General features: G+C 36.9%; 2 protein-coding genes across 4 annotated transcripts in view; one reads left to right on the top strand and one right to left on the bottom strand.

Annotated features, from left to right (window-relative positions):
- Positions 1-10,999, bottom strand: part of LOC137391025 (extended synaptotagmin-2-like) — a 37,697-nt gene extending 26,698 nt beyond the window's left edge. For all 3 annotated transcript variants that reach the window (XM_068077362.1, XM_068077365.1, XM_068077364.1), the window contains exons 1-9: positions 10,896-10,999; positions 9,189-9,416; positions 8,858-8,902; positions 8,607-8,744; positions 7,246-7,316; positions 6,333-6,399; positions 4,254-4,399; positions 725-842; positions 268-426 (exon numbers count right to left, since the gene is read on the bottom strand). In XM_068077362.1, the coding sequence (XP_067933463.1) occupies positions 268-426; positions 725-842; positions 4,254-4,399; positions 6,333-6,399; positions 7,246-7,316; positions 8,607-8,744; positions 8,858-8,902; positions 9,189-9,392 (948 nt within the window). In that variant the 5' untranslated portion in view covers positions 9,393-9,416; positions 10,896-10,999. The remainder of the gene's footprint in view (positions 1-267; positions 427-724; positions 843-4,253; positions 4,400-6,332; positions 6,400-7,245; positions 7,317-8,606; positions 8,745-8,857; positions 8,903-9,188; positions 9,417-10,895) is intronic.
- A 131-nt stretch (positions 11,000-11,130) lies between these two features.
- Positions 11,131-18,771, top strand: LOC137390160 (testis-expressed protein 264-like). The gene is made up of 4 exons (XM_068076440.1): positions 11,131-11,415; positions 13,116-13,337; positions 17,450-17,575; positions 17,862-18,771. Exons 1-4 carry the CDS (start codon positions 11,167-11,169, stop codon positions 18,291-18,293), a joined length of 1,029 nt encoding a protein of 342 aa, XP_067932541.1. The 5' UTR covers positions 11,131-11,166; the 3' UTR covers positions 18,294-18,771.
- The last annotated feature ends 3,271 nt before the right edge of the window (positions 18,772-22,042 follow it).

Genomic DNA, 22,042 nt, shown 5'->3' with positions numbered 1-22,042 from the left:
TAATCCGAGTTAGCAAAGACATTCAGAGGAAGTAAACAAGCGTCTAGTATTACAGGCTAGATATAGAAGAAGGCATTGTTTATTCTCAACAAACGTGTCACCATTGTTCAAATTGTCAGTTTGCTTCCACAGCACGCCTGACTCATAAATCTTTCACTGTGTTTTTCAAGCAAACTCTCTAATATCCATGCAGAAAGGTTGCTGCCATGTTGTAGAGTTGAGCCTTCAAATGAGAAGACAACTTCCTGGAAACCATAGAAACATTACCTCAAACGACTCGTTCCACATGGGATGGTCAGTTCTCTGAATAACCCCAGTCTGATGCCTGCAGGCACCGACTTGTATCACACAGTATGGGTCTATTGAGTCGGTCTGGGATGTCTTGGGAAGGTCCTTTGCTCGGTTTACATGCACCCTTAGCACCCCCTATGAATGGCAGAGTAGATCGCTCACAGACATGAGTGTACTCAATAACATTTAATAACAACAGGCATCAGAATTGCCCTACTCACACTCATGTGCCTGATAGATTATACCAAACTATGGTTGGTATGAATGTGTGCACTACAGGCACATGTGCTAACATGACATAACAGCGTGTGCTGACACCATTTCCAACTCCTAATGATCTAATCAGCAGTGACCGCAGCAATGCTGCAAGGCAACTATGCAGATTCATACCATTCGTAGATGTCTACTATATATGTTAGGTTAGCTAGCAAACCTGTGGCAGCGGGTATGCTGTCGAAGACTGATAGTCATTGTTTATAGGTATAGTAAGGAAATGAGGAAGTACTAGAAGCCTCATTAGTTGGTCTGATATGCTCTCATGTATAACATCTCTGTAAAAGAGGGCACAGATAAACAATCATTAATAGTACAGTGCTGGACAAAAATTTGGACTCACCATGCAATTTGGATTCTTTTGCAAATGTGTTAAGAGGTTATTGGCTTTAATTTTTTTGTACTTCATGAATACACATGCGAGCACGCACACACACACATATATACACACACATATATACACACATATATATACACACACATATATACACATATATATACACACACATATATACACAAACATATATACACACACACATATATACACACACATATATACACACACATATACCATACTTTTCGGACTATAAACAGCACCCCTATAGAAGCCGCAGCTGCTTTATTTTCCAAAAAACGATAATAAAACAATACATAGGCCGCACCTTTGTATAGGCCGCAGAACTCAGGACGGTGCTTTTTAACGCGGCAGCAACTGTGCTGTTTAAAACGAAACAGTGCCACACGGCACTGTTTCGTATTAACTGACGCTTTTTAACCTAGTGTCTAACGGAACAGTACCGTTAAACATTGTTTCGTATTTTCTTTCACCGCTAGAGGCGCACTAACCGGAGATTCTGGTTAATGCGCCCTAGCGGTGAAAGAAAAAGCCACAGAATAGCCGCACCCTTAAATAAGCCGCATGGCTCAAATCGTCAGAAAAAAGTAGCGGCGAATAGTTCGAAAAGTACGGTATACACACACATATATACACACACATGTATATATACACACACACATATATATATATATATATATACATATACTAGCCGAATATCCATCTTGGAAAGGGTATTAAAAAACTGCTTAAAACAGTGGCAGACAATGTAGTTGACTGCCACTTGCCATTAGCCTGGCACGTTACCAATGACTAATTTGAGTAAGCCACTATCCATATTGCTAAACTCACTAATATGAGCCATGAAAGCAAGCTTTAGTGATGTTGCATAATGTGCTACGCAGAGTGCGATGTGTATTTCAACCAAGATAATAACTCATATCGCCTAATAAATCCATTGCATCTCGCATAGCTTAATTGCTTAGGTTATTGCTTGGTGAACGGATTTAATCTCGGAACCTCTCATTCCAATCTTTCATTCTTTTTTTAATAGCTATATAGCAAGACAGACCGAATGATGACAGACATTGAAATTTATATATACACATACCTACATGTATATCATATAACATATAACATACACATATTTATGTGTGGTGTGCTACATGATACATACACTGATGTCTAATATTCCCATAAGCAATAGATAAGGTGAATGAAGTAAATGGGAAATCAATGAAATGAAAAGCAAGATAAAATAAACAATTCTAGTAACCGCTTGGCAAACTCTAACATTTGCTTTGCGAGCTCTCCAGCTTAGTCAAGGACACATTTAATATGATGAAATAGCAGAGGAACCTAAATATGTAAAGTTTAGCTTAGGCTAGCTTGCTTTACCCAAACAAGAAGTAATCTACTCAACACTGTAAGTCCAACATATACATTGTAGCAAATGCAGAGTGAACTTAATCAAAATCAACTTCATGCACAGCAGAGGAGGCGGAAAACTAATATCTGTCAAGCGGTATGAAGTCTCTCAAATATTAACCAGACAAACAGTTGAGACATTTTAATGAAGTAAAGCAGTGTGTTATACAGGTGTGCATTGTAAGATGCCTCAGACAGCACGGATAGAGCGACATTAGACCAACCAGTTTAATGTAATTCATTCTATAAGAATTGTTAAAACACTAAAACCATAAAACAAGTGTTTACCAATTAGGAGCATCAGTTTGCTAATAAAAATTCAATTATGGCAAACACTTTCTAATTAAACAACTTAAGTTTTCTATAGTCCTTCTCTGTTATCTTAAAGGTTGACTTGCAACAAAATTCACATTACAGTTATTTGATATGAAAAGATTCCCCATGTCTTACTCTGTTGTGTTGTAGGTGCAAAATATGTGGGAATGTGATTACAAGCTCTTAAAAGCTAAAAAACGAACAGTTAATGACAGCCACACGAGACCGCCGTAGTTTGGATTCTCTTTCCAAAACGGCTCAAATGTGACGTAGCTGTGTTAGATGGTTTCTGTTTACACTTTCTTGCAACCTTATTCGTCGAAATATTTTCACAAATATACTTCATGCATTCAATAAAACCATGTCTATTGTTCTTACACATCTGTTTCATAGTCATTTTAATGCTGTCACTTTTAGCAGTGATATCTTCTAACTTACCATAAAATATCGTTTAATTTTTTAGCCTTAGCTTGAAGGAGTACATATCATTGTCTGATAATCATGACGAGCCTGTTAGTCACCTGTGATAATCGAAAAGTGCTGCAGAAATTATTTGCGAAGTATTGTGTCACATGATCAGATTACGACTTGCCGATTAGACCAGGCCGAAACAAAACTGTAAAGTAGCGAGTATCTATATTTGATACAGGGTCTTCGGTAAAACCCGAAGTGTTTGTCACAAACTATTGCTACGATAAGTTTTATATTGAGCTTTTTATTGGCCTTTCAATTCACGGGAGAACATCACGTGACAAGACGATAACCAAATTTCATGACTACGTCAGAGAAATAAACAGATTCCAATCTACGACGGCTTTTCGTTTTTGAGCTTTTAGGAGCTTGTAATCACATTTCCACATATGTGGCACCTACAGCACAACAGAGTAAGACATGGTGAATCTTTTGATACCAAATGACTGTAATGTGAATTTTGTTGCAAGTCAACCTGTAACGTTTGAAAATTAGTGATCAGATAGCAGTATAGCACTGGTGGAAGAGGGAGTACAAGATGGCAGTACAGCATTGGTGAAAGAAGGAGTACAATATGGCAGTACAGCACTGGTGGAAGGAATACAATATGGCAGTATAGCACTGGTGGAAGGAGTACAATATGGCAGTACAGCACTGGTAGAAGAAGGAGTACAAGAGGGCAGTATAGCACTGGTGGAAGGAATACAATATGGCAGTATAGCACTGGTAGCAGAGGGAGTACAATATGGCAGTACAGCACTGGTGGAAAAAGGAGTACAAGATGGCAGTATAGCACTGGTGGAAGGAGTACAAGATGGCAGTATAGCACTGGTGGAAGAAAGAGTACAAGATGGCAGTACAGCACTGGTGGAAGAAGGAGTACAATATGGCAGTACAGCACTGGTAGCAGAGGGAGTACAAGATGGCAGTATAGCACTGGTGGAAGAAGGAGTACAATACGGCAGTGCAGCACTGATGGAAGAGGGACTACAAGATGGCAGTATAGCACTGTTAGTGCTAAAAAGAAAGAATGGTATGACCAAAGAGTGAGGAGTGCAAAGCTGCAGGGAGAGAGGGAGCGCAGAGCTGCAAAGATGAAGGGAGAGAGAGAGAGAGGGTACTTACAGTGACTTGCACCTACCTGAAGCCAGCAATGTTGAATATACTAGCGGCCTTGGACAAGCGGAATGAGAGAGTGGGTGTTGAGACAAAGCTGATATTCATCTTGCCAAAGAAAGGCCATGAGGTATTGAGCTCTGTAAGAACGACTCGCAAAGTGCCGTGTACCTATACAACACAGCGGGGAGGAGGTGAGGACAATAGGAATGACTAAGTAAGCAAATATGGCCAGCTATTGCTGCGAGTGTAGCAGGTTCCTTCTGGCAATTGATGCCATACACAAGCCCTTTGCGGAGTACCTGTGTTCAATGCCATGCTGAAGGAACCAAACTACCGACAGGCAAAGACTCCCGGTGATTGGCTGAATGGAGGATATTGGTCAACAGATAACCCAAAGCTGCTTTTCCTTGTGAGCCTGCTATTGTTGTACACTGCAGAGTAGGAATCATTTTACATAATATGTTCAAGTGCAATGGTGAGACCAAATGTAGTTGAAAACATCTAACTTGACTTTGGCCTGTGTGTGGGGTCTATTCAAATGCTGACACGATGGTCTCATACATTACCTTCTTGCTCAACAGCACAGCAGATCATACTCTGGTATTTGTTCACAAAGACTGAACAAATATCAACTATCAACCGCTCTAATTTCTCTCACAAATGGCACCACACAATGTACAACAAACATCTAATTGATGAAACCAAGAGACTTGTATAACAAAATAAGTACAGAATACTGCAACATGGATGTTTGTAGAATCTAAGCTATGTTGTTCACACTGTAGAACAATATGAATAATGACAGCCTACTGAATGGATACCACTGTGCTTAAAAAGAGGGAAAGCGCACACCTTACTATTAGGTGCCCGCCTGGCATCGGGAACGCATACTCTACAACTGTGGTGAAACGAAAACCAAAGTAGAGGTACACAAGTGCACAAATCTCAGCTGCAACGGAAGTTTTTAACAAGCCGCCACCCAAGTCTGAACCAAACTCTAGAAATTAACATCGTTCCAGCTATTTCTGCTTTTATTGTCAAGGGATTTCATTCACATTATTTGATCTCTATACAGTTTGTAAGCAGGCAGATCACGGATGATGATAAGCTTATTTTGTTGTTTACTGCTTTACAACCGTGAGAAAAACGTGAATATCGCATTCGCTAATGGTATGCTGTTCCATCAAATGCGAGCTTCCGTTAGACTTTGTCAAACCAAATATAACACGACCGAAGCAGATCAATTGCAAGCTTTTGAGCTTTTTGACCGTTACTTTGACTGTTTTTTTTTCAACGTAAGCTTCCGATGTCAAACGCTTTAATAAGGTTTTCATGTGACTATCCCTTAGTGGTAGTACAGGTGAAGCAGTAAGTGAAACCATCAGTAGATCGACATTCATAATTCTCTTGCTTACATGCCAGGGAAAACCAAATGACACAAATGAAATCTTTTCCCAACCAAACAAGAAATAACTGGAACAGAGTGATCTTCTGCAGTTTAGTTCGCACTCATGTGACCACTCGTTTGTGAACAACGAATGCTTCTCTTCAGTGAAGCTTCACAGTTTCCCAAACCATCAAACCATTCAATTTTGCAAACTTGCAATATCGATTCACGATATATCGTGAATCTATTTATATACGAATTGCGATATTATTATTAAGTAAAAAAACTTGTGCATTTTCATTAAATTTATTTGTATATTTTAACTTAGAAATTGTTTGTGTTCATTACAATTGGAAACATTTATTTCATGAATGCCGTGTGAGTTAACGACCAAGGAATGAGCATATTACAAGACTAGAAGGCTCATATGTTTTAGCTCCAGTATCGCCCACACTGAAAATCGTCAGGTGTAAAATAAAATGGCATTAGACGATTATACCGTTTAAACGATTGGCGATAAATCTTTAAATGGTTTTGATTTTAAAATCGTCTACCTTCCGTCGGCACACAACAATTAAATCGCCATATTGTGAAGCTCTACTCCTCAGTTGTCGCTTTAGACATTAGGAAAAATCAAACACCACAACAATCCCATTCTACATCTCAAATTCAGAAAAGCTTGCGATGTGTATCTGTTCAATAGAGTTAACTTACCTGAACATCTTCAATAGAGCTGTCCAGCTTGCCAATGGATAGTCCTATTTGAGCATCACTATTGTACCTGTAAGAATTTAGCTCATTAGAAGGCGGCATCACTATTCTACCTATAACGACTTGGCTACAAACGCTGATGAAATGCATTGTTTGGATAGCCAAGATCTTGGTGACGACGCATGGACAATGCATTTTCGATGCATCCTGCCAAAAAAAATATCCTGGTTTACACATGTTATTAGCTAAAATAATTTTAAAGATCATAATTTCAATTAAATTTTAATCATTTCCAGCTCAAGCTGGTTTCATTTTAGATTTTTTTATAGACAACGACGGCAGCAACGCTTCATACAATTAATTATGTATATATGAACCAAGATAATCTCACTTGTAACATTTATATGAAGGTCACTAGTGTAAATTGAAACTAATTATGAAACCCTTTAAATAATTCATCAAGTAATTAAATCTGGTGAAAAATGATCTTGTTAGTTTGATTCACGATATAAACCACAAATATTTTTGTACTTGACTCTCTTCACCCTTGATGAGTAAAGCTTTCTTATTGAGCAGAAATACAGCAATGTAAATAGATGCACAGCCATTATTGCTGTCATATATTGTTAATTACCTTTATTAGTTAATAAATATGCTGACAGTACAGTTTCAGTGAAGGTAATGGAAAACACAGCAATGATGTTATCGGCTTCACACTACTGAGGCCAATTCTCATTGGTCAATCTATTTGTAAATGTGATGCCTCATTTAGCAGCAAATATCTACATTACGCTTGGGCTATTAGTGAGAACTCTGTGTCCTTACTAGACCTGCAAGGGCTCAACGTATGGCCATCGCAATTCAACGAAGACTGCTGTAGCATGGCTTGCCGCAATGTTAGTAGTAAACAACTTACAGCAATTCAAAGTCCAATATAATGTATTTCTCATCACTTTCTTTCACTTCCACTCCTAGTATCTCTGGCACCTTTACCAACAAGAAACGCATGAGATGACTCATCAAAACACGTTTAATCAATATCATGTGATGACTATAGCTCTCAACAGCCATAAGAGTTGATATTTAGAAAAAATGAATAGTGCCAACTCTATATGGCAAACTCTGCCATCATGAATATTTAAAGACTGTATATGACATATTGAACTCAAAACAGAAGAAACCAGTACAAGCGGAGAAGGAAAATTAGAAGAAAAAGGAAATAAAAATAAATACATGTAACTGTCACTGCAGAAATGAAAGCAAGCAATCGCCATAAAGGTCATCAACACAGCAGAATCAATATACTCGTGCCCTCAAAATGAATGCTATCAAAAGTAGATAAGCGATCCTTTCCTCAACCATGGATCAGTTGAATCTTGTTTCGTTATCATATTATGACTCAAGTATCTTACCAAAGAATTTGTATGCATACCATTTTGTCGAAGGCACATTCATATGTTTATGTATTCTTAATAGTTCTGTATTCTACCATGTTTATGTCAATGTTACAATTGATCATTCAGGTGGAGACAAGTGATGGTAATTTCAAACGTATGCAAATTCGTAATATAATGGTATAATGTGAATCCTATTCGTCTGCATATTCTATGTCAGATGAATTCGCCTTGTATTCTCAGTTGAAGGAGATAAACCTTTGATTAGGTTTAAAATAGAAAAATATTTAAAGCAATAAAAAATGAAGAGATAAGTGAGAGAGCAAGAGAGCATAACCCTCATAGAGTGAGAGAGCATAACTGAACATGATTAATATATTAAAGAATAGGCACGTGAGATAACTGTGTCCATCAAAACAAGAAGACACAGCTCACCAATACAAGAGAACACTGCCTATCAGGACAAGAGGACACTGCCCATCAGGACAAGAGAACACTGCCCATCAGGACAAGAGGATACTGCCTATCAGGACAAGAGGATACTGCCCATCAGAACAAGAGGATACTGCCCATCAAGACAACAGGATACTGTTCATCAGAACAAAAGAATACTGCCCATCAAGGCAAGAGGATCACAACGTCATTATGATTTTCAGATACCTTTGAAAAAAAGATAAACATGGTGGAGCTGGCTAGACGTACAATAAGGTTCTGAGTAAATATAATTTGGCAAATTTATTAGAATTCTCTTGGTGGCATGTGAAAACGCAGTGGAGGTAGTAGAGGCTTTTTGAACCCACTTTGAACACTTACACATAAAGCATGTGCGAAAGAAATAAACTGGTATTAAAACAATAGTAACTGAATAAAAGAGTGACTGTACCTCAGCCCCAAGGTTGATGGTTGTGAATATAAAGGACTGGAGACTAGTAGGTAGGGTTTTACGGATGCTGCTCTGCAGTTGATTCCTCATAAAAACTTCAACATTCTCTTTGCTGTGAGGCCAAAGCTGCACAAATAGCTGCAAAACAAATCTATTTGTTAGAATTGATCTATTTCTACCTAAAATATATGAAGTCTTGAGAAAAGAGGTTTTTAACAAGCCGCAGACTGAGCTGAGTTCAATAAGCTTACTTTGCTGAGCCAAGACACTTTCTCTGAACTGACTCCAATCACTCCCTGCAAGTACATGGCACATACTAATTAAGAGACTGGACAATCAATATAAAACATTACCAGATGCTGTATGTTAGTAATTGGTAAGCACTTTCCAATAGATAAAAAAAATAATTTGTTAGAAATTATGAAATCATGTGTCAAATTGTTAATATGAATATAAAAACACATTAAAAAGGTTGGAAGATTAAACAAACGAAAAAAGTTTTAAACATTGAGCAGATTGATGCTGATCAGTAAGAGAAAGACTGGTGAGAGGCAGCGAATTGACTCAGAACAATAAGTTTACCTGGTTATGTCTGAAGTTGAGCTTAAACTCATGATTTTCAAACATCCAAATGTAGAGAAAGACCGATATGACACCAACCCAAGCCACACTCAAACCATAATAGCCTAAAAGCCATACAGAGCCCAAGACTGTGATGAATTTAGTGAATGCCCAGATTTGAGTGTAGAGTTTTGATTTTGGTTTAATTTCTTCAACTTCTTTCATTTCTATCTGACAATTGAGGACAGCCTGCAATCAGCAAGAATAAACTTAACATTTCAGCTGCTAAAAGATGGTGAGTCTAAACTGTTTGCTGTCTTTGCTCTACTACATATCAAAGTTCCAGTTGCTAAGCTGCATCCTTACGCTAATCTTATGGAGACTAACCAAAAGGCACAGAGTAAAAGAGTAAAAAACTGGTTCGTTGGCAGAAAATTGCTCACCTTTTAACTGATTGAATTAGCACAAATGTTTGCTGTTTGCCACAAGCTGTAAGCAGAAGCTCCAAATTTAAAAATTATGGCTAATATTTTGTCAATAGGTGAGTTGTATGCAAAGCATGTTTATTTTATTTGTCAATCTGGCAAAAGAAATAAGAAGGACCTGAATAAGTAGCATATCTGTGTAATTTGTAAATGTTTCAGAATTCGGTAAAGGTGGTTGAACACATATTACCTATATAAACTATAGAAGCACCATTTCAACGACATAGTAAATCCAACATTCTAGATGTCATGTTCAATCAACAGATTTACACGCACTTTATGATGCAATTACTGGCAGACCATCACATGTTTAGACCATAATAATATGCCACTTTAGGCTGGTTCAGATTTGGTATAAAACATTAAACATATAGCCCCAATTAACTAACATCAATGATATACAGCCCCAAGGCTGTATATCATTGATGTTAGTTAATTGGGCTTTTGGGTTAGTTAATTTGGGCTGTATATCATTGCTAACATACACATTGAAAAGAGAATGAATTGATTATTTGCTAGTTTAAGATGCTAAATCTTGATGAGTTTCTAATTAGCAATAGAAGCTAAACCAGCTATTTAAAATCTCTGTTCGTCTTCCCATAAAATTATTTAGCTATGTTCTATCAACCTCAGATTTCCCATAGACTCAGGCAGAATACGTGTAAACACTGATACTCGAAGATATCATTTGAATGATACCAGATTATGTTAATATAGTTTATTAAAACATGATAGTGCGCAAAATACAAGCACAGCTAAAAGAAATATAACCAAAGCCTAATTACAACCTGTAATTAGATTGTGGACTGCACATTGAATAATCTAACCATCTTGGCTTATCTAACAAAAATAAAATGCATAATGTTACATAACATAGCATTCAGAGTTAGTCATTCATGAGCATTACTTTATAGACTATACGCTACACACTAATGTTAATGTTTTGCTGATTATAAAATCAATTTCGCAGAGATTACGTTTATAAATTACACTTTTAACTAGCCAGGATATTGTTACCAAGACTACTTGCTAAAGCAATTTACACAAATGGTATAGGCCTACTCTTTGGCTTATATGACTAAAAGTCAATAAAAGCTAGTGTACCGGGTTATCTATGGGTTGATGTTACAGGCACGGCTTATCTAACAATCTGATAACTTGTGGCAAAATGTAGGTACGTTAACCAAGCTGTTAGCAAACGAGAAGAAAAATAAAACATGTAACAGGCAGTAACTCATTCTACCTTGATTAATTAAATCGGTCGAGGAAATTGAGCAACTTTCTTCTTCGGTAAAGGATCTTTGGATATCGAAAATTCCCCAACAAAATTTTACTGCAAATTTCTTAACTCTAGTGAAGAGATCATCGAGATAAGACCTTCACCTCACACATCATAGCCTTCGATTTACAAAATATGTTTCTACCGCTGCAGCGCTAGCGCTATACGTTGTATCTTAACAAAAAGGCTATGTTTTCGATTTTACGAATGTGATTAAATTTCAAGTTCTTCAATCATGAATGATTTGATGTTACTTATTGGTGGGGTGGTACTACTATTACTAACACTTTTTCTGCTACTTATATATTCGGGCTTATTTGCTTCTGTTGATGTAAAGACTGGTGCTCCTCCAATCGGTAAAGCTTATATTGCATACAAAGATGGTAGTGGTGCGTACAAAAACGTTGGAAGCAACTTTTCAGAGAGTACTAGCATAGCGCCTAATCTGAAGCAGATTGGATTTTATTACGATGACCCTATTAAGGTATGTAGTCGTGTATAATTTTGTTATCATTGCAATATCTTTAAAAACGAAAGGTATTACGCAAACTGCGTTATGAATAGCGAGTAGTTAAAAGTAAAAGATGAAAAAGTCAGTATGTTAGCATTTTGCTTGGTTTCTGATAATAGAGCATGCGTACTGGCAGTGCTTTACAAAGATTTCAGTTAAATTTCATATCATAGTTTCTTGGTTTTTTACAAATTATTAAAAGTCGATTTGTTCAAAAAACTAAAGCATTGAAATAGTCTAATTAAATTAAATCCGTTTTTACTCATCATAAACCCGCCTATGTAAAATTTCATTATGTCGGTATTTGAATGATTTGGTAAAAAGTTTCTCCTTTTTTATTAATCTTATCAATTGAAGGTACTTGGAAATACAATGGGTCTAGCAAAATATTACAGCCATTACCCATTACAAGCTCTTACCCATCTTCATGTCTCTTGTATTCGGTGAAAAAAGCTAGTTCTGTCATCCAGAATAAACTAAATGGAGTAATTGAATTTTTAGCAAGTTTATTGTTTGGTTTGATAACTGTCAACTTAAAGCCAATTTTCGTCTGCTTGACGATGGAGATTACAGCTCATTGATATATGTACAATATTTAAAACCAACTCTGAAACGTCTTAAAGGAACCAGCCCTTTTGCAAGTGCACAAAACACTCATAACGTGTGTGCACTCATTGGCGCACCAGTTATGCAGACGTTTGCAGCTTTGCTAAACAATGTTAAAACTATGGTTACCTCTGCGCACTAACTCACTCCACTGCATACTTATTGAGCACAGCCTCTCAGTGAAAAGACAAAGACTTTTTATATTATCTTCTAATTTTCTCGAGCATGTAGCAGGAGACTGACCTTTTTTACAATATTGGTTGCATGGAGGCGGCTGAATCAATTCTAATCCACTTTTTTTTAGATGCCATGGCATCATAACAAGTGAAATACTGTCAAGGAAAGTTGTACTTTAACTGTCATTATGTCTAGCCACATAAAATTCACAGTAAAGTCAAATTTGCTTTAGGCAACCCTGTGAGTGATTTTACATTTTGAAACGACTGTTTAACATAATATATATGTTATCTAAACAATGTGAACATTTAAATTTTAAAAAATTAGATAAATAATATAATATTTCTAATGACTTAATCAAAGTTGAATCATGATAGCTCATTCTCATCCTCTATAACTACAGGATAAGAATGAGCCTACACTGTTTTACACCAGGTAAAAGAAATCAATTTTGTTGTCACTCACAATTTTCAAACACACCCATTATTTTGGTTGTGCCAGTTTTTTAACTTCTAACCATCATGCTTCCATGAAAGTGTAAAAGGCATTAATTGTTATTGATGTAACTGAGTCATTATTGGTACAATTTTATGGACACTTTTTTTGCTGATCTCTTGCTATTATTCAAATAGAGGGCGGCGCTCTATTCTTCAACCCTTCTCTTATGGTGGCGTTCAAATAGAGGTGGCCTCAATTAGAGGTTTTATGATATTCAAACAATACAAAAATTGAAAAAATTGTTACAAATAACTCACTAATTTCACAAAAGGTTCAAATACAAGGTGTCATCTTGTAGTGTAAACTTGTTTCGCTAGTCATTTTGAAAACCTGCAAGTTTTATTATAGACTTTAAGACTAGTAGTTGTAGCCATGCTGGTCCATTCACCTAGGTACCAGAGGATAAACTTAGGTGGGCCGTTGGAGCAATTCTTGCAGAAGATGATGAAGAAGTCGACCCCGTCATTCGTTTGGCATATGAAAAAGAGAAATACAAGTTTATGGCCCTCCCGAGAGTCTCCGCCAGTGTTAATTGCATCTTTCCATACACAACCATGATATCTATATTTATCGCAGTTCGTCGTGTCTATCCAGCAGTCATGGCTTATGTCGAGGTAAGCATATACAGTGGTGTGCATAAACTTGGAATCACCAGTTAAATCTTCAAATATGTATGTTTATATGCTGTTGTCTAAGAAATTCTTTGGAGTTAAGTGCCTCAACCCCATCAATATATATATCATTTGAAAGGGGAAATTCTGAAGAACAAGATGATGCCAAATATTCGAAAATATTCTCAGATTTTTATCGCTGGGGTGGATCTACCGAAAGGCAGACTTATTGCAGGCTATGAATGTTGTTAGTGAAAATTGATAAAATAGGATACAAACAAACTCTTTTATACAAATTGGTGGCCCTGAAAAGGGCCGTTGGGTTATTTTTGGTCTTCAGAAGGACTGGTAAGGTGTCTTGAGCTGAGCATTAGTATTTTATTGGCCAGCCCTTGTTTTTGATCACCCTCTGACACCGTCAAGGCATGCTGTTTACCAACTTTCTGAGCTCTTCAGGAGTGATGATGTGATGCCAAGCATGAATAATCTTCTCTATGAGCTCCCGTTTTGTCTTTGGTTTATCTTTGCTGACTATCACACCAATACGCTGCCAAAGATTTTCAATGGGATTCAGGTCAGGGCTTTGTGCTGGCCAGTCAATTACCCTCACATTACTTCTGGTCATCCACTCCTTGACTCTCTTGGCGCAGTGGCAGGGTGCATTGTCATCCTGGTAGTACCAGGGTTGGTCGTTGCTGGTGAACAGGCTCCGAGCACTTGGAAGCATGACATCTTCCATGGTCTTGATGTATTTGTCTCCATTCATTATGCCTTCACAAATGGAGAGTCTTCTCACACCAAAAGCTGTCATGCAACCCCATACCATGACTCCAGTAGGGTGCTTGATGGTTGGTAGCGTACAAGCCGGGCTGTACTCCTCTCCAGGTCGTCTCCTCACATAACAATTTCCAGAGTGGTTTTGGATGGTAAATGTTGACTCATCACTGAACAAGACCCTTTGCCATTGGGCTGTTGTCCAGAACCGTTTATCTTTAGCCCACTCTAGACGACGCTTTCGCTGTTTCTCAGAAACTAAGGGCTTGCGCCTTGCTTTGCAGCCTTTAAAACCATTTGCAAGCAGTCTTCTTCGCACTGTACTGGGGTGAATCTCAATATCTCTGTTGTCCTTAATCTCCTTACAAAGTTGAGTACTGTTCAGATGTCTGTCAGCGAGGGATCTTCGTACCAGGTACCGATCTTCACGGATAGTCGTCTTCTTGGGTCGTCCAGCAGAGTAGGTGGGTTTAAGACTGCCATTGGAGGTCCAAGTCTTGATTGCTGTGTAGACTGCCTTCTGAGAACAACCAACTTCCGCAGCTATCTGTCTTTGGGTCTTTTGCTGTTTGTGAAGGTGCAGAATGATGGCTCTTCTCTCTGTAGATAACACTTTAGGCATGGTAAAGTTCAAAGTCAAACTGAGTTCAAAGTTAAACTGAGAATGAATAAGACTTCAAGTGTCCTGCTTTAGATATGCAACAGTCAGCAAATTGCATAACTGAAATGCCATCATGATGGGATTTAGGATATTTCACTTTCTTTGAAATTTGACAAGCAGTAAACTTTCTCAGCTGGGAAGGTTTGTGCTAACCTGTTATAACCAGATTATGTACAAGACCAGATAAAATTGCTAATCTGTTTAATAGGATTAATATAAATCACTCAGAAATGATTGTGTTAAATCAATCAATGCATTGTTTGAAAGCACACCTTCTGCTGATCAGATTGATATATAATATCTGGCATGGCATCATAATTGGCGGGAAAATAGAAAGCAAATGGAAGATCCATTCGATATAGAGTGAACAAAACAATGTGATTCCAAGTTTATGCACACCACTGTATTTTATTCTTGCTTATGTTGTTGCTATACATTGTTCAATGTGCCTTGATCTTAGACATACACATCATTGCACATCACTGCTCATACAATGCATCAGTGCACCTGAAAGATCATGAATGCTTCCAATAGTAGCCAGTCTGCTTTTTGAAAATAAACACAAAGAGATTATTTGTAATTTTGTATAAATTTTCAGAAAACATATTTTGAGCAGTCACATTCAAATCCGTCACAAAACTGAGTTCTATTTTAATATGGACTCATTTCCATTCGTTGAAAGCAATTACTTGTATAAAGTTTTTAAATGTGAAAAAGTTTAAAAGTTTGCTCAAAAAATGTGTCTTGGCTCTCACTTTTTCGCTGTGACAGGAAGTTGCGGTAGATTTCACGCAAGACTCATTCTGTCAGAGTATGATTCGTTTCATTAGTGGCAAAAGTTAGTGGCAAATGAATTGTTGTTGCTGGAGTTCGAAAAATTTATATTGCAAATTCTAACTTATTTATAAAGTTATAGCAAATAGTTATACCTAATATGCCACAAAGAAAACAAATATTGATTGTATCATGGAAAACAAGTAGTGCTTTGAACATGTAGTTTAAAAATATATTTTGCATTGTGTGGGTTTTTTAAATTGGTTCCAATTCAAACAAATTCGTACCTGCTGTAATCACGATGAAACTTTGTTGGATTTGGTATTAGCAGTTCAGGGACAGTTTAAACGCAATTCATTGTTGAGTCACACGATTTAAGGTAGAGAAAAGCTGACGAAGTCATAATAACTTATAATATCAAGAATAGATTTTATCTAATAGTTTTTAATTCAATGTTCTGAAACTCGTCTGATTAGAGGCTCGACTATTTCAATTAGAACACTATGTTTTTTACTTTATTGTGATGAGCGACTATACATGTTCTGTGATAAGTACTGGTAGTGTCCACTGTCCTGGCAGGTTACAACTGTTTAAAATTAGTGTGTTAACCTTTTTCAGCAGAGTGTATTTCTTTCTGATTCGTCAGATATCGTGTAATCACCATCAAGCAATATTATATTGCCATTGCAGTAGGTGCGAAGTCAGCAAAGTTTAATATGTTTTTTTTTTATTCAATTCAAACGTTAACATGTAGACTTTTGCACTTATAACTGCATTAGAAATATAAAAAATATTCCCATTTTGTAATTTTTGCACATATGAAATATTGTATATTCGCTACATAATATGCTTAACTGTCAGCATTTTAATGTATCATTGCTAAAGGGCAAACAAAGGGAGGCAAATCTAAAATGACCTTTTCTAGGATCTTTTTTGCGTAAAATTAGTCATGAATAAGCTAGTTTTTGTACCTGAATTATGGATTCCAGAAAGAACCAATTTTTAAGCATGGAAATTCATTAATTTTCTTCTGTCAGGATGAAGATCGTTTAGTCTTCATGAGGTTATTTTTATGGACTCATCATTTCTTAACAAGGAGAGGTGATCGTGATTTTAGGCATTTATTAGTGGACATTGTTTGACTCGTTGATTAAAGAGGATTGTTGAGAAGTTGTAGGAGTTGGAGACATACTTGAGGTTCACCACCTATGACTCAATATGGCTACCTTATTTCAGTAGTGGGAGGGACCTATGATTCAAAGTTGTCACCTTATTTCAGTAGTGAGAAGGACTTATGATTCAATGTTGTCACCTTATTTCAGTAGTGGGGACAAAAGTAACGCCCTGAAGTAAACTTGCAGAGTTAGTTGCTATCAGTTGGATCTTTCTGTTTGCGAGATGTATACAGAAATATTCTTATTAATGGACTCGCTGTCATTTAGCTTGTTGGTTACAGTTTCTGTTACAATAATTCATTCTAATAGGGTGAGTTTTATTTGTTTACTACCAATTCATTGCCTTTAGAGTCCAACTGACTGGAAAGCTGCATATATGTATATAAAAATTAAAGTCTTCGCCTAACATCAAACACACAGACTATGCATTTGATTAGTTATTCCTGTCTCCTTGTGCCCATGGGCATTCAGTGAAACTATAGACTCTCCCAATTTCTGTTCTGTTGAAGTCCAATCAAATAATCAGTGATTTGTCATACATTTAAGCGAGAGAGGTCAAGAGTCAAGTAAACACACAGCTTCTCATGTGAACTGGGATAATTCCATTAGCTTTTCATTTTAAACTGAAAATTGAGTAGAAAAAGCGTCATATTGACCCTTACTAAATAATTTGTGAAGGTATTGCAGATCTGTAACAATAGACAGCGAAATTGGCAAACTTGATATTGCAGAATTTTGGACTGGAAGCACACCCCTATATGGAAGTGTACTTCGGAGGGAACATACACTTCATGGCACCTCTCAGCAGTCAAAGAGATTTCTACACCCCCAAAGCTCTCGAGTCCCAGCATGATCAGGTTTGGTCACTTGCTTCCCTTCCCTCGCACTTTGGCTTTATCACCTGATCATTAATATTGTGTTGCTAAGAAACATGGATTTGTTTACAAGGTTGTTCGGATTTTATTCCTTTTATTTCAGAGCAATTAAAGTAGCTGCAGATTTTCAGCTATTGCTATAATCTATGTTGTCATATAAAACCTGATGTATTCATCTTAAAATCGACTGTCAGTCTCTAGGAGTGACATGACAGCTTCGTATAAGCATGTTTATTTATCATTTGTTCTACTGTTTGACTTTTTGCAGACTGGCCAACAAGGTATACCTGACCAAAGTGAGTCTGACAAAATAACTGAACTCGATGGAACTCCTCAAGTCATGGAGTCTAGTCCACCACTCAAACAGGAGCCATCTTCTCCAACTAAAACTCAAAGTGGTGAACCTGCCGAGGTGGAACAGAAGCTGACAGTAGATCAGCCAGCGGACCAGTTGGTGGATCATCTGGCGGACCAATCGGTGGACGAGCCAGTGGACCAATCGGTGGACGAGCCAGTGGACCGATCGGTGGATGAGCCAAAGGACCAATCGGTGGACGAGCCAAAGGACCAATCGGTGGACGAGCCAAAGAACCAATCATTGGACCAGCCAGTAGACCGTCCAGTAGACCGGTCAGTGGAGGCTGAGAGTTCCTCTGACAGCGACGGTTCATTTGAGAAGGTGGAAGCAGAAAGCTTATAAAGACACCGTTTACGGACTCAAATCTGTTGTTGGCTCTGCTGTTGGCTGTAATCAATTTTGTGCGCATCAAATCTTCTTGACTTATTTTTAATACAGGCTTTACCTACATGTAGAAGGTGAGCCCATACGATTATGTTCAAAATTAATAGTTTTGTGGTAGTCTTTACTTATATTTCCTATTTTTCTTTAACAATCATCATCAAAGGCAGGACAAAGTCCCTTCTGTGCCATCGCTAGTCTGGCTGTTTGCTACTGTTTGCTACAACACTGTCTAAAGGACTGTTAAGGAACAAAGTATAGTATCATTGTGGGACACAATGCGCTTGCCTGTTACCTGCAAAGCTGTCGCGCTGCACTTTCTCATATCGTTTTACAGTTCTATAATTTTACATATTTTTATAAAGATATGTATGCAAATTTAATTACTTGCTTTATTGATTTGCATGGAATAAGAATAATACAAACAAATGCAACTGCCTCACCTTGACATTGGTTTGCTGTGGCTATCATCAATACACCTGAGACTAAAGCGTTAAATGATTTCCAGGTATTTTAATCTAAATCAGGGGTCAGCAACCTTTTCCACTCAAAAAATTATTTGGACCCGTTTTTCGCAGGAAGGAACGCAGTGAGAGACAAAGATGATATTTATTTTTAAATTGAAAAATAAATATTATGTGTATCGTTTTTATTTAGCTTTTAATGCGTTTACACCATAAAACGAAAAAGTGTGGCATGTAATAAAAGTGTGGCATGTAATAATATTGAATGTTAAACCATTATACTATAAAGATTTAACTGCTGAGAAAACAAAATTACACTTTTTCAAAGAACAATGAAATAGCTGATAATAACTTGAACGTAATGTGAAAATATTACGTTGTTTTTATGGTTACTTTCAAGAAAAATTGCAACTTCATGTTTAATTAAGTCCTTCTTTTAACAAAACGCCGAACTTGAATTCTAACTCCAGCAAATGTTCTACATTTCTTCTGTGTGTTGTAATTTGGCGCGTACGGTGTGTAAGTGTTCATTTCACATTACGTATTAAGCAAACTGGTGAACCAGTCTCATCAGCAGTGAAAGCAAACGAATCAGCCTACGTAGGATTAAATGTTATATTTTTCTCTGTCACTTTTCTTTCCTTAGTATTCGCCATAGTTTGCCTACCTGGAGTAAAAAAATCGAGAATTGTCATGCCAGCTGGTGTAATTTTGGCGGTTTTATTGGCGCATAGATAATGACGCATAACAAGTGACAGTATTTGATTTATCACCATAATTACAAATTTTTAACTCGTATTACAAAATCTTGTGATGAAACTTCTATATTTTTATGAATTACTTGGCATATGGTAGAAAAAGAAAAAAAATTCAAAGTCCGAGGGAGCCGCAGCGAAGGGATGAAAAAGCCACATGCGGCTCCGGAGCCGCGGGTTGCCGACCCCTGATCTAGACCAATGCAGTAATCGGTTTTGCACTGCATTGTAATATAACAGAGGGTAATTTAAGCTGAAAACCATTTGAACAAGTTATGAAACAAATAAATAAAAGCCTGTTGTTGAGTCCAGCATTGAGGAAACTTCCCAATTTAGTTAATTGGGTTAATCGACCAATTGTCTACCAAATTATGCATTATCTTACTGGCTGTCAGAATGCTACATTATTATTGGTCATACTGGAGATGAGTAAGCATCAATAAAAAACTTGCATAACTGGCATCAAGATGAAGTTGATGATAGGCTGGGTTTACACGTGTTGATAAATGTCAGTTAGTTCTGGCCTGATGCAGGTAATCAATTGCAAGTAATTGAGTTCCAAATATAGTTCTCTACTTGTGTGTGTTACTATGAGGAATAAAGGTGAGAGGTAAAGGTTACTAGTTGAGATGTGTCATGTCAAGTTTACTATGATATGGTGGAACAAACATGCACTGACATTTACAGTTGTACGGGTGTTATCAGCTCTAGTTAGAATTGCTATTATATCAAAATGATTAGTAAACCTACAGTATATTAGTAAATATCTATTTGTGAGCTTGTGCGTCTACTATCTTGCATAGACGCTGTTCGTTTTTACTTTTTGGCCGATTTTGACCAAACGTGAAACACAAAAAGTTGAAACACATACTCCATGCCTTTTCTCAGGTGACAAAAATAGTTTGTTTCAAAACTCTGTCTGGGTCCTGAGAAGCAGCCCCTTGAACATCCACCTGCAGACAAGTTTTATTGGAAACTAGATAGATGCTCGGCATTTCCTGGTTAATAAAAGTCTGCACAAAAACATTTAATTTTATTTAACATGTAACAACAGTTACCATTTTAACTTTCAAATTTTATATCATGAGAAAAGTGTTTTATGCAGTTTAAATGAATTGAGAGAAAAAATAAAACAACTAAAGGTTTTCAAACTTTGTCAAAAAATTGTAACTTTCAAACTTCATATCATGAAGAAAATGTTTGGTGGAGGTCAAATAAATTATGAAACAAAATAAAACAACTATAAAAGTGTTTAAATATAAATATGAGATAATTAGCAAGTATTAGCTAAATTAAATCTGTTTTGCTATGATTACAATAAAAGATGATTTGGTAATGATACAATTAATGCGAACTGAAAAACAAAATAAAAATCCTGAATATGTTGAATTAATAATAACAATTTGTGCATAGAAGTATGTGCGTAAAAAAAAGGTTACTGTTCCAGCAGAAGCTATCCATCAAAATTTTGAATACGATGATATTGGTACCTCTGGATAGTGGTACAAATGTAAAAATTAGATATCAAACTGTTGTTGTCTGGTACTTTGTCCGATCGAATGGAGAGAAGATGTAGAGGCTATTCTTACTCGAAATAATACAATCGTCCGTGTGAAAAGTGGGCCTTTCGTGAGCTTTACAAAAAAACGGAAATAGAAGTGTAACAGCACATTTGAAATTGAAACAGCACATTTAAAAATCACAAATTAAAAATAATAGGTAATGGTAGCAAAAAGTTAGTTTTTAAACAATTTCAAAAAATAGCAAATGCAAAAGGTAATATTAGTTAATAATCAAAAGTGCACATTTAGCGTGTGCTATAGGGTATATGATGAAATCGATAGAAAGCTAAGGACTGTATAGCTCAGTGGTTAAATGCGTGGTTTGGAACTTGTGGTTGCAATCTCCATGATTTCAAATCCAGCATCCCGCGAGCCTTTTTTAACAAGATTTTAGTAGTTATATCTGAACTGGCAGATATCTGAACAGAAGACAACGACAAACTTTGCAATTTATTTGTATGAAAGAAATCCTGGGCATCAGCAGGCTCACTGCTAGATGAAGCTAAAATTGAACTCTTAGAACAAAAAGGGTCAACAATTACAGGTTATGCAGAATGTTGAGAGTATTAAGGTTGTTATTCAGTGGAACTTCCGTTTTCTTGCAATGGCTTATCTCGGCTAATCCTACGGAGCGATGCAATATTCTGTACATGCTTCACTACACCTCTCATCATTCAATTCAGTTTCTGCTTGTCTGGCTAGCACAATATGCTGATGGTTCTTTTTCTGTTCATATGCACATCATAGGCTCTTTACTTGGTCTTTGCAAGTCCACTGTGATACCTCGTACCTACCCAGTGCAACAATCAGCTTAAGTTCAGCTCTTTGTATGTAGAGCTGGAGATGTCAATCTAGGTGTTGCGGTGTAATGGGGTGGGCTTGTCTAGAACATGTAACTGTTGCAGGCGCTGTTAACCGAGTTTTTCTAT

The sequence above is a fragment of the Watersipora subatra genome, chromosome 3, assembly GCF_963576615.1.
Source record: "Watersipora subatra chromosome 3, tzWatSuba1.1, whole genome shotgun sequence".
NCBI classification, from domain to species: Eukaryota; Metazoa; Bryozoa; class Gymnolaemata; order Cheilostomatida; family Watersiporidae; genus Watersipora; species Watersipora subatra.
Note: the sequence above shows the minus strand (reverse complement) of the source record. Positions and strands in the feature narration are given on the sequence as shown.

What these genes read in the sequence shown, in the direction of transcription:
- LOC137390160 (XM_068076440.1), top strand. Translation starts at nt 11,167, where the DNA reads ATGAATGATTTGATGTTACTTATTGGTGGGGTGGTACTACTATTACTA. An exon ending in CAGTCATGGCTTATGTCGAG is followed by an intron (nt 13,338 to 17,449) that starts GTAAGCATATAC and finishes TTGATATTGCAG; the next exon opens with AATTTTGGACTGGAAGCACA. An exon ending in TCGAGTCCCAGCATGATCAG is followed by an intron (nt 17,576 to 17,861) that starts GTTTGGTCACTT and finishes GACTTTTTGCAG; the next exon opens with ACTGGCCAACAAGGTATACC.